The 12400-nt window shown below is 44.9% G+C and overlaps 1 protein-coding gene across 4 annotated transcripts in view; it reads left to right on the plus strand.

Annotated features, from left to right (window-relative positions):
• The first annotated feature begins 3392 nt into the window (after positions 1–3392).
• Positions 3393–12400, plus strand: part of Prdx1 (peroxiredoxin 1) — an 11608-nt gene continuing 2600 nt past the window's right edge. Inside the window, exons 1-5 of one of the 4 annotated variants that reach the window (XM_023724196.1) lie at positions 3393–3486; positions 5850–5966; positions 9451–9604; positions 10048–10170; positions 10383–10513. In XM_023724196.1, the coding sequence (XP_023579964.1) occupies positions 5861–5966; positions 9451–9604; positions 10048–10170; positions 10383–10513 (514 nt within the window). In that variant the 5' untranslated portion in view covers positions 3393–3486; positions 5850–5860. Of the gene's footprint in view, positions 3528–4097; positions 4178–5846; positions 5967–9450; positions 9605–10047; positions 10171–10382; positions 10514–12400 lie in introns of those variants that run through there. The other 3 variants (XM_004639187.2, XM_023724197.1, XM_023724198.1) reach the window with 3 other exon arrangements.

Genomic DNA, 12400 nt, shown 5'->3' on the forward strand with positions numbered 1-12400 from the left:
TGTGTGTGTGTGTGTGTGTGTGTGTGGCCAGCTCAGCCCACCAGGGGGCGGGGCTGGCTGGCATGTGGTGCTGGGGGATCGAACCGCAGTCCCTGTGCTTTACCAAGCTTGTTCCAAGTAGGTGCTTTAGACCACTGAGCCATCTCTCCAGCCCCTCTTCCTGGCCTTTTCAAGGTGATGGATACCTATTTAGAATATCAATCCCTGATGTCTATCCCTAGGGAGGTGTGTGGGTGGGTCGCACTTATGTTTAGGTGTGGCCCAGGCCTGTCTCTTCCATAGTTGTAAGGCATCTCATCTTCTGCACTGGCTCCCTGGAGGGCCTGCCCCTATCTGACTTCCCTACAAAACTTCTATCTAATTTAGCTGCCTAAAACAGGACCATTCTATATAATTGTTGAGAAAAAACTCATTTCATAATTAAATTGTGATTAGGGCTTGCCCAAGGTCTATTATCTTGCCAGGTAGGCAGGCTATGGTATTCAGGAACACAATTCCCGGTGCCTCTGGTCACAGGTAAGGCCTCAAGTGTCCCCCCCAAGCCCCCTGCTGTGATGCCCCAGGGCAAGACTACCAGCTTTAGACATCCTGGGTCTTTGAGAACCCAATAGTAATAAAAAGTTTCAGCTTGGCATGGTGGTGCATGCCTGTAATCTCAGTACTCTGGAGACCGAGGCAGGAAGATCCCTGCGAGTTCAAGACCAGCATGGACTGCAAAGTGAGCACAAGGCCAGCCTGAGCTGCATAGTAAGACCCTGTCTCAAAAAAAAAAATCACCTTGGGGGAAGGATAAACTCTTTAACCTGCAACTCTCTGGCATTGTCCTTATCAATATAAAGATCCTCATTAGCATGAAGTCACTGCCATCCTCTGAGTCATCTGATAATCCCTTGGTTTACAGTATATACCCAATGAATAGTGGTGAACTCTGAGTGTCTTTCTCTGTCCAGCCTGAGGCACTCCAAACCCTCTAATCATGCATTAAGTGGTCTAGAATGGGTTGCTAAGGAACCTGCGTTTTTTTTTTTTTTTTGAGGTACCGGGGATTGAACTCAGAGGAACCTGCCTTTTAAAGGGAATTTTTATTTATTTTTTTTTTGGTGGAACCGGGGATTGAACTCAGGTCCTTGCACTTGCCAGGGAAGCACTTATTCCACTGAGCCATCTCCCCGGCCCCTAAAGGGAATTTTTATAGAGCAAAACCATGACCTGAGGTGGATCCAAGTTAGGGAAAAATGGGAAGTCTCAAGGTGGGCATGAGGTGGGATAGAACTATGTTCAACTAATAAGATTATGTGTATAATTGTCTAGGTAATCACATGGGGGGAGGTGCAGCCCCACCCCTGGATGCACTGTTTGGGCCACGGAGTCTGGCCATTGTGGTACACGCCTATAATCCCAGTACTGGGGAGGCTGAAAGCAGGAGGATCATTGTTAGTCCGACCTCCAGTAATGAACCCGTCCCAAATACATTTTATTTATTTATTTTTGGTGGAACTGGGGATTGAACTCAGGCTCTTGCGCTTACTAAGCCATCTCCCCGCCTCCCCCCATTACATTTTAAAAAAAAGTTCAGGTAAAATTGATTCAATCAGAATCAAATGAGGAAGCCAGTCACGTACTGATCCGGCATGAATAAGGAAGAAGGGTTTTTCTGGTGGTGGTTAGATTAGTGGCTCTTCCTGGTTTTTTAAGGTAATGGATACCTATTTAGAATATCAATCCCTGATGGTGTGCATTTGTTTCATCTTTTGTCTTGAGGTCCTGCCCTCAGCAGAAGTGCCTGTTTTTCCCCACAGTTGCCAGGTTTGTTTGTTTGTTTTGCGGAAGGGGGGACTGAACTCAGACCCTTGCGCTTTCCAGGGAAGCGCTTATTCTACTGAGCCATCTCCCTGGCTCATTATTTTGTCTTTTGTACTGTCTCCTTAGAGAGCCTACCCCTATCTGACTACCTGTAATATTTCTATGAAATTTAGCTGCCTACAACGGTAGTAATTTGTAACATTTCTAATGTGTAAAATAACCTGGGTCTGTGCCAAATAATTTCATATTTCAATGAACAGTAATAATTATTCCTAATTTACAGGTGAGAAAATTCAGATTTAACAAGGTTAAAATGTGTCTGAATATCTTTGCCTTTGGCGATCCTTAATGTTGCCACGAGTTGGCTCTCTGCCCGATGTTACTGGTATTGTAAGAACAAGCCAGGGGCCGGGGAGATAGCTCAGTGGAATAAGCACTTGCCTGGCAAGTGCAGGAGCCTGAGTTCAATCCCTGGTTCCTCAAAACAACAACAACAAAACAAGCGATACCCGAAGTCCTGCTTCTGGCCAGGCATCCTTGATGCCAAAATCCGCATCTCTTGACCTGGTGTGGAAGAATTTACCACAAGTGGTATATTGCCACTCTGTGACCACAAGGTGTCTGACCACTCTGTGCAGCTCTGTTCTGAAGCTCCTGAAGCTCCTCAGGCCTCTTGGATTTCTGCCAGTAAAAGCTGCTGGGTGCGGCTCCACCAACAGAACCTTGTCCTGTTCTAGGGCTGACAGGCTGCAGATGGTCCTTGGGGTACCTTTGGGAAGCCCCAGGGCACAGTGGCCATGGTTCACATGGGCAGCCACCCTAAGCTGAAGGACAAGGTACAAGTGAATGAGGCCCTAAGCAGGGCCAAACTGAAGTTTCCTGGCTGCCAGAAGATCCACATCTCCAAGTGGGGTTTCACCAAGTTCAATGCAGATTAATTTGAAGAGATCGTGACCCAGAAGAGCTTCATCCCTAATGGCAGCAGGATAAAATACATCCCGAATCGCGGTCCCTTGGAAAAATGGCGGGCTTTGCACTCCTTCCACTGTGCCCCCACCCCGCAGATAAATCAATAAATCGTCAGTTAATCCTATTTCCGCCCCTCCATCTACCTAAACATACAAAATGACAGTGAAGAACTATAACTCAGGGAATTGACTACAGAGCCCAGTTTTAAAAATCACGCATTAGAGAAGTGACAAGATCAGATTCAGAGACTTAAGGGACGGCCTGTGGGGCGACAGAAGCGTCCCTGTTCTCCAGAGAACAATGGAGGCTGCTGGAAGAGGTGACTGAGGGACAGGGAGGACTTGAAAACTATAAGGAGGAGACTAGCGCGTGCAGTCTCAAGCCCCTGCAGACACCCCCTGATTAAAGGACGGGGCGGGCAACGGGGCACGGCACTCTCGGACCTCAGGCAGGGGTGACGGCGTGGAGACCACGGGTACTTTCTAGGCCCACTCCTGCTCCCACCTAGAAAAAGTCCTGAGTCATCTCGCCCGGCCTCTGGGGAGGGCGGGGCTCTGCCCTGTCCCCCTCCTCTGCCTCCTCCCGCGTCCCCCGCCCCTCTGAATCTCGCGAGAGCCGAGCCGTCTATAAAATCCGCGCCCCGCGCACGCTTCGCGTGTCTTCTTCCTCTCTGTGTTGGTGGTTTGCGGTTGGAAGATCCCGGCGTCGGAACTGGTGCGTGTGCGGGCCTCGCCCCCTTGTTGAAGCCAGGTAGCCGGGGGTCGTCACGTTCCGCAGGTTCCCTTTTCCTCCTCTTGTTCCGACGCTGCTGGGACGTGACGCAGCGCGTGGTTCGCTCTCTTGAGCGTGCCGCACTAGTGTGCCGGCGGAGGGGAGTTCTGAGGCGGACGTCGAGTTTCGCCTTCGTCTGCTGCCCAAGCAAAGGGCGTTGATTGGCGCGGCGGAGCGGGCTGGTGGTGATGGAGTCTACGGGACCACCGTCCTTTTTGCCTGTGGGTTCCATCTGACTTCACATTCGTAGTGTGGTCCGCCAGGGCTTTCCTTGAATGCCGAGGAGCCTGATGTGCTTGGCAGAAAAGTACCAGAAGGGGGCTCGGGAAGCGCGCCAAAGCCAGGTTCTTGGCAGGGAGGGGTCCGGCTCCGGGCGGAAGCTCGACTTTCCCGGGAGTGGTTGAGGCATCGGACGCGGTGGCCACTTTGTAAAGTGGGTTATAAGGATTCCCTTTATGATAGGAACACACTATAGTTTATCGATAAACTACAGGATGCCGTATTCTTCATTTTTGTTAAAGTGTTAAAAAATTGAAACAGCCGAGTGTGGTGGTGCACAACTGCAGTTGGCATTCGGGAGGCTGAGACAGGATTGGAGGATCGTTGTGAATTAGAGACCGGCCTGGACTAAAAAGTGAACTTAAGGCTAACCTGAACTGCATAGTAAGACACTGTCGAAAATAAAAAAGCAGGAAAGTGTTTTGAATTGAGTTGGACCCTTACACAGAGCTTACACAGTCCCTTACACAGAGCTTTTAAAAATATTTTTAGTTTTGGGCCACCATCTTGCCCAATTGCCCGGACTGTGTTCGAACTTTGAATACTGTTATGTCAGCCTCCTAGAGTGCTGGGGTAGCAGGCATGCACCACTACAGTTGGCCTAGATTATTTTTAAAATGGTATAAAAATTCTCGATGATTGCTCCTAAAAATTCTTCTGGTTATATGGTGACCAAGAACTTTGGGAGTTAGAAGCTTGGCTTTCAGACCAAAATTTGCCAGATTATCTGATTTTATTTTTTACTTACTTTCTCTAATAACAAAATTTTTTATTTACTGTCTCATTTGGTACTTAAGAATTGAACTCAGGGCTTTATGCTTGTTAGGCAGGTAATGTACTACCGGGCTACACATCTCCACCAGTGTGGTGTTTTAAACCTTTGTTGATCTGGGTGAATCTAGTGCTATTTCTTAGCAACAGATTAACTTTGGGAGTTTTTTTTTTTTCTTTTTTTTTTTTGAGCTCTCCCAGACATTTTTTATTTGGTATTTTGAGACGACATCTCACTGTGCAGTTAAGACTGGCCTTGAACTCACAAAGGATCCTTCTTCCCAAGTGCTGGAATTATAGGTGTACACCGCGTTTGGCTAGAAACCTGTTTTTGAAAGCTCTTTTGGCCTGAATACAACACGTGAAGTTGTGAAAATGAGTAGATGCCGAGGTAATTGGCTTTGCCATTTGAAAAAGTTGGGGTCGGGTACGGGTAGATGGCTCAGTGGAATAAGTGCTTCCCTGGCAAGCTCAAAGGCCTGAGTTCAATCCCCGGTTCTGGTTAAAAAAAAAAAAAAAAAAAAAAAGTAAAAAAGTTGGGGTGGCTTTACATAGTCCTTTCTTGGATGAGACTACCTGGTAGGTCAAGTGTGCATCCCATGTTACAAAACAGATGTAGGCAGAGTTCAGTGAAAGGATAACATGACTTGTCTAGGGGAGCTAAACATTCGGTGTGGGTGGCATTGTGCCATTTGGGTCATGGTTTGACTCTACTTCCTTCCCTTTTGTTTCTATCTGGTGGAAAAGTTTGAATACGTGATTGTGACCCTTAACTGTCAACCTGTCTTTTACTAATGTGAAACTTAGGTATTCACTTGCTGGGTTTTTCTTTTTCTTCATAAAGAGTCAAACTCCGGGCCTTTGTGCTTGCTAGGTGGGTCCTGTACCATGGAGCTACATCCTTGCCCACTATTTTTTTTTTTTTTTTTGGTTGAGACAGCATCACTGTGTAGTTCAGAATGGCTTTATTTATTTATTTATTTATTTTTGTGGCGGAACTGGAGATTGAACTGAGGACCTTGCGCTTGCCAGGGAAGCCGCACATTCCACTGAGCCATCTCCCCGGCCCAGAATGGCTTTAAATAAACTCTGCATCCCAGGCTAACCTCCGAAGTACTCTTCCTTCCTAGTCCTCCTGCTAGTATTACTGACATGCACCACCACCTATGGTACTTACTTTATCTGTCACTAAGTTTTAAGTAGGTAAAGGCTTTTGAATCTCTAGAAAAATTAATTTCTAATTTCAATTTTTTCAGCTGATAGCAAGATGTCTTCTGGAAGTGCCAAAATCGGGCACCCTGCCCCCAACTTTAAAGCCACAGCTGTTATGCCAGATGGTCAGTTCAAAGATATCAGCCTGTCTGACTACAAAGGTAAGAGTGATTGTATAGGTTTAATTTGTTATGTTTCACTATAAAATAGTCTGTCCACTTGCAGGTGCTGGCTGTGCTGGCCCTGCAATCTCGGCTCTTGGGAGGCTGTAAACAGTTGGATCACTATGTGTCCTATCTAGTAGTGAGACTGAACACCAAGTAGATCCTTCCCTAAAATACAAATAAATAAATAAAATGAAAAATAAATAAATGGTCTGCCTCTTAGGACAAGGTCTTTAGAGCAGGTGACTATTGTCAATTAAGTGGTAATTATTGATGACAAGGATAGTTACATAGCTCCTGGGTCAAAATAGATTCTGGAGAAGGTATACTTCCTTGTGTGTGGAGATAATACCCGCAATTATCTTTGTAGTATACTTGTTCTTAGTTATTTTATTGGAAAATTCCATTTATCAAAGAAAAAAATTCTCATTTCTTGTTATAAGAGGACTTTTACATTTAGACCTTTTTTTTTTTTTTGCGGAACTGGGGATTGAACTCATGCCCAGGAAGCACTCATTCACTGAGCCATCTGCCTGGCCCCCATTTAGAGCCTCATAGCCTCCTGGGGGCAGGGCTGGAGGGCTGGCACAGCATGTGGTTCTGAAGTGGGTTTATTTTTATTTTTATTTTTTTTTTTGGTCTGGCTCAGGATGCTTTCAGGGCAGGTCTGGTAAGGCTTGAGGATCTGGGGATCAACCACAGCATCCTGATTGCTTTGTTTAATCAGTCACTTAAACAGCTGAGCTTTTGGGCAAGCCCCCACAGCTTGTGGTTCTGTTCTGGATGGAACCTCTTCCCCTGCACCTGCCTAAGCAGGAGCTTTGGGCTGCTGAGCTATCCTGCTGGCCCCCTTTTTTAGTTTTTGAGAGAGGGTCTTGCTGTACAGTTCAAGCTACTCTTGAACTAATTGTATATCCCAGGCTGGCCTTGAGTTTCTTATCAATCCTGCTTTAGCTTCCCGAGTGCTAGGATTACATATATATAGGCTTGCACTCAGCTAATCTAATTTTTTTTGTACTGGGAATCTGAACTCAAAACCTCATGGTTAAAAAAACAAAACAAAACCTTATGCTTACCTGACAGGCACTGTGCAGCTGAGCTATATCCCCAGCACCCCTTGACCGTTTTGCTTGCCCCAGAGAAGAATTTGTGTTGTTACACTAGCTCCTCTTTCTGTTGTCATAATTTCATGGACACTTGTTAAGTTCTATCAAGGTTCTTCTTTCTTTGCCTTGTAGTCTTAGCTTGTCCTGGTTTGGTTGAGGGTATAGATTAGAGTGTAGGGCTGGGGAGATGGCTCAGTGGAATAAGTGCTTCCCTGGCAAGCGCAAGGGCCTGAGTTCAATCCCCGGTTCTGCAAAAAAAAAAAAAAAAAAAAGGGCCGGAGAGATGGCTCAGTAGAATAAGTGCTTCCCTGGCAAGCGCAAGGGTCTGAGTTCAAGTCCCGGTTCCAAAAAAAACAGTAATATTTCGGGCTGGCGAGTTGGCTCAGTGGTCTAAAGTACCTACTTGGAACAAGCTTGGCAAAGCACAGGGACCACGGTTCGATCCCCCAGCACCACATGCCAGCCAGCCTCGCCCCCTGGTGGGCTGAGCTGGACACACACACACACACACAATAAATAAATAAATAAATAAATGTTTTAGAGTGTAAATCCTAATGTTAAGTGTCACTGCCTTAGTGATAGTTACCAGTTCCTAGAGAATGCTTTTAGTTTTCCGTACATATCATACTTCATTGTTGGGTGAGTGCAATAAGAGAGGGCCATGTGGAGGAAATTTCCTAGTAAACAAGTTAAGTACCCATAGGGAAGTGACTTGGCTCTCAGGAATATACAGGGTCATGGCCTAGGAGGAGTTGCTGTCTGCACTGTAGGGTTTGACCTGTTGGGGCTTTGAAGAGCTTGTTAGGCATAGCCCTGGAGATTTTTCTAGTTGATTCCAGGGCTGGTTGTTTTGAGTTTAACACATTGCTGCTATGAAGTGACTATTTGGAAATGTTCCAGGAGCTCAGCCCGTTAGGTATGGTGAGAGGTTGCATGAACAGTTTGAAGATGTATTTCAGTAGCAGGGTTGGTTTTTTTTTGTTTTTGTTTTTGTTTTTTTCCCCAGTAGTATTCTGAGTGACTAAAATTGCCACTAGTAGTCCTATCAGTACTCTTATTTTTTGGATAGGGTCTTGCTATATATCCCAGGCTGGTCTTGAACTCACAAAGATCTACCTCAGCCCTTGGAGTGCTGGGATTACAAGCATTTGCCACCACACCCAGATCTTGGACATTTTGCTTACAAAACTTTTCTTGCCCTGTCTTGTCCAGGCAACATTTATTGTGATTTATGGGATCACTTAAACCTTATCCCATTACTATGGTTCATCATGGGAGAATTACAAAGACTATGATTTCTTTTTGTTGGTCTCATTACCTTGCAGCCAGGGTGAATCCAGTTATTTTAATTCTGAGCTATCTCAGCTGTAATGAACATGTTTTTTTTTTTTTTTTTCAGAACCAGGGATTGAACTCAGGCCCTTGCGCTTGCCAGGGAAGCGCTTATTCCATTCAGCTATCTCCCTGGCCCCCCTGAGCACTGTTCTTAAACATTGGTATTAGACTACTAGTGAATAACTCTTTTGCTTTTCTTAATTAGATAACCTTAAGTTCTCATTCTGCCTTTATGCTGGAACAGCTTATAAAAGCTGCTAGGAATACATATATGTAGATTGAGCATCTTAGTATCAAGCCATTACTGTGCCTGTCATTCACTGTATTATTTTTTATTTTTATTTTTTGCAGAACCAGGGATTGAATTCAGGTCCTTGTGCTTGCCAGGGAAGCGCTTATTCCACTGAGCCATCTCCTCAGCCCCCTGTTATTCACTTTATAAAAGGCCTCAGTGGGGCATGGTGGCACATAGGCCTGTAATCCCAGCTCCCAGGAGACTGAGGCAGGAGGATCATTGAGTTTGAGACCAACCTGAGCTACAAAGTGAGCTGAAGGCCAGCCTGAACTGCATAGTGAGACTTTCTCACAAAGACCAAAAAAGACCTCTTTTTCTTTTATTACCAGGAATCAAACTTGGACCTTGCACTTGCCAGACAGGCATTTAAAACCACTGAACTATATGCCCAGCCCAGGGGCATCTTTTGATCTTATTTCTTTGCTTTTTAAAAAATTTTTTAAAAGTGTATTTAGGACAGGGTCTACAGGGTCTGACTATATAGATTGGACTTGTAGTGATCTTCCTGTTTTCAGCCTCCCATGTGCTGGGATTATAGGTGCGTGCCATGCCTAGTCTCTGTCACAGTGTCAGCCGTGTGCCACAGGGGCAAACCCAGCAAGCTGGGGATTGGACCCCAGCCACTGCATTCTGCCTAAGCAGGTGCTTTAGTCCACTGAGCTATCTGGCCAGCCCTTATTTATTTTCTGTAAAGATGGAAATGTGTTTCATGACTAACCTGTAACTCCTTTCTTTTTCTCTCTAGGAAAATATGTTGTATTCTTCTTTTATCCTCTTGACTTCACCTTTGTGTGCCCCACGGAGATAATTGCGTTCAGTGACAGGGCAGAAGAATTTAAAAAACTTAACTGCCAAGTGATTGGTGCTTCTGTGGATTCTCACTTTTGTCATCTGGCATGGTAAATCTTTTGGTCCATTTGACATATGGACTATATGCATCAACTGGGAGACTCAGCAAAAGACTTTTTTTTTTGTGGAACCAGGGATTGAACTCAGGCCCTTGCGTTTGCCAGGGAAGGGCTTATTCTACTGAGCCATCTCCCTGACCCCAGCAAAAGACTTTCTCAAGTATTGACTTCTGGCTCCTCATGGGAAAGGAGTACAGAGGTTGACTTTCTGTGCCTTTATTCCTGGCAGTGGAGAAGCAGCTTGAGTTGCAGCTGCATGTTCACTGGTGACCCGCCTTCAATGTTTTCAGCCATTAACCTTACTACTAGAAAATTCTTGTGAAGTTTTTTGAGAAGATGTTAGATAGCACTGTGGGAAAGGGGAATGAATAGGTAGAATTAATATTCTAATAGATTTTGAGTGAATGTGATTGAATATATGCTTGTTGCTGTAGGATCAACACACCCAAGAAACAAGGAGGATTGGGGCCTATGAACATTCCTTTGGTGTCAGATCCCAAGCGTGCCATTGCTCAGGATTATGGGGTCTTAAAGGCCGATGAAGGCATCTCATTCAGGTATGTATCTTGGCTAGGAGAATGGATTTTATTAAGAGAATGATTCAATAAGTTGGAAGCTATTTGGAGAAAGCTAGAGTCCTGATCTGGAGACTGCTTCCTCATTTTTTCATGCAGTATTGGTAAGGCTGTTTGGGAGTTCAATTTCTCTATTCTAACAAAGTGAAGTTTTAAAGAAATAACTTGTTTCTCTGTCGATCTCTTCACTTCAGGGGCCTTTTTATCATTGATGATAAGGGTATCCTTCGGCAGATCACAGTTAACGACCTTCCTGTTGGCCGCTCTGTAGATGAAACTCTGAGACTCGTTCAGGCTTTTCAGTTCACTGACAAACATGGAGAAGGTAATTGGTCTAGGTATCCCTGGGCTGAAATAAAGAACTTAACCTACCTCTTTAAGTATGCAGGTTCCAGGATGCCTCAATAACAGGCATGAGAAGGATTTGTTAGAGGTAGATATAATATGCTCTTTGTTCTCAAGTCAGGCAAGAGTACAGGTGCTAAAAGAATTGAGGCAGGATAGAGTTGGGAACTGAGGATTGCTTATGTGTTTTGGGAGGTGGGAACCACCCCTAATATCTAGTTTTAGTCTTGGTGGGAGAGGATGGCTCAGTCCTAGTGAGATTGTGGCCTGATCCTATGAGGAATGGCCAAAAAGATGGTCATTTTTTAGGTGAAAAAAGGATCATTTGCAAATAAAAGGAAATAGGTAAACTCTTGCAGCTGGAAGGGAGTTGCTCAAAGGACAAAAAACAAAATGGGCTCATGTTTAGAGGCATATATATATACAATAAAAATTTTTAGATATATTTATTTGATACAGGCTCTCAATACACACTTCCGACTTAGTGATTCTTTTGTGTCAGCCTCCCGAACACTGGCATTACAGGTGTGTGCCACCATGCTGGGGTTCTGGCGAGCACAGTGTGATACCTGGGATTGAACCCGGGTACTTGTGTATACCAGGCAGGTGCTAAGACCACCAACCTATCTCCCCAGCCTGCAGTAACAATTTTTAAACAGTTGAGCTTAGCATGGTGGTACACTGAGACAAGAGGATCCTTGGGAGTTCAGAGCCAGCCTGAAACACATAGTGAGGCTGTGTCTCAAAAAGACAAAAAAGTTTTATTGCTAGCTAGCTTTGTAGCTTTGTTCCTGGTAACAGAACAATGGTGGTGGTGCTGGTGGTGGTAGGGTAGAAGGGGGATACTGGATACAAATAACTACCCCATGAGATGGGGGTGAGTATGTCTATTCAAAAATTGTTTCTGTGGGCCAGGGAGATGGCTCAGTAAGGACCTGAGTTCAATCTCTGGTTCCGCCAAAAAGAAAAAAAATTGTTTCTGGGTAACTAAGTAGAATACAAAAGCTTTTTGTTCAAGACTTTTTCTTGGCTCTGCTTTGTCCACTGCTAGAGCTCTGAGTGGAATGTGGGAGGATTTCACAGATGTGTTAGCATAAACTAAAAATCCAGAGATCACATCTAGAGAGAAAGTATACCATTTAACAAAACAAAACCCAAAAAAGTGAGGATTGGGCTAGGGATATATATATATAGCTCAGCAGCATAGTACTTGCCTGGCAAGTGTATGAGGTGAGTTTGATTCTCCACACCTATAAAAAAGGGGAATTGATCCAGAGTCTTTAGCATGCTAAGATAATGGGATTCAAAGATAGAGTTTTCTTAGCATGTGCAAGACTTGTTTGATTCTACCACCACACACTGAAAGATTATAGGACCTACGATAGAGGACTGCCAGTCTCAGGTAATGTTGACCCATTAGAGAATCAAGAGGTGGGGCAAAACTGGTCTGCCAATAAAATTACAAGTGCAGTCCTAGGTAATATTGATCCGCTGTGTTTCAGAGCAAGTATACTTTGGCCTAGGGCTAACAAGCACTTCCTGAAAAGGATGCATTAGGGTGGTTTTGGTCCCTCACCCAAGGAAATTGCTGCCTATCTAGAATATCAAATGCTGCCACTGGGGAGTTATTCAGTCTTTTTTTTCCGGAACTGGGGATTGAACTCAGGCCCTTGCACTTGCCAGGGAAACGCTTATTCCACTGAGCCATCTCCCTGGCCCCGAATTGCTCAATTTTGTGTTTTGAAGTCTGACCTTTAAAGAATGTACCATCGGGGCTGGAGAGATGGCTCAGTGGTCTAAAGCACCTACTTAGAACAAGCTTAGCAAAAGCATCAGGGACCGCGGTTCAATCCCCCAGCACCACATG

Source organism: Octodon degus, unplaced genomic scaffold, assembly GCF_000260255.1.
Source record: "Octodon degus isolate 3935 unplaced genomic scaffold, OctDeg1.0 scaffold00107, whole genome shotgun sequence".
NCBI lineage: Eukaryota > Metazoa > Chordata > Mammalia > Rodentia > Octodontidae > Octodon > Octodon degus.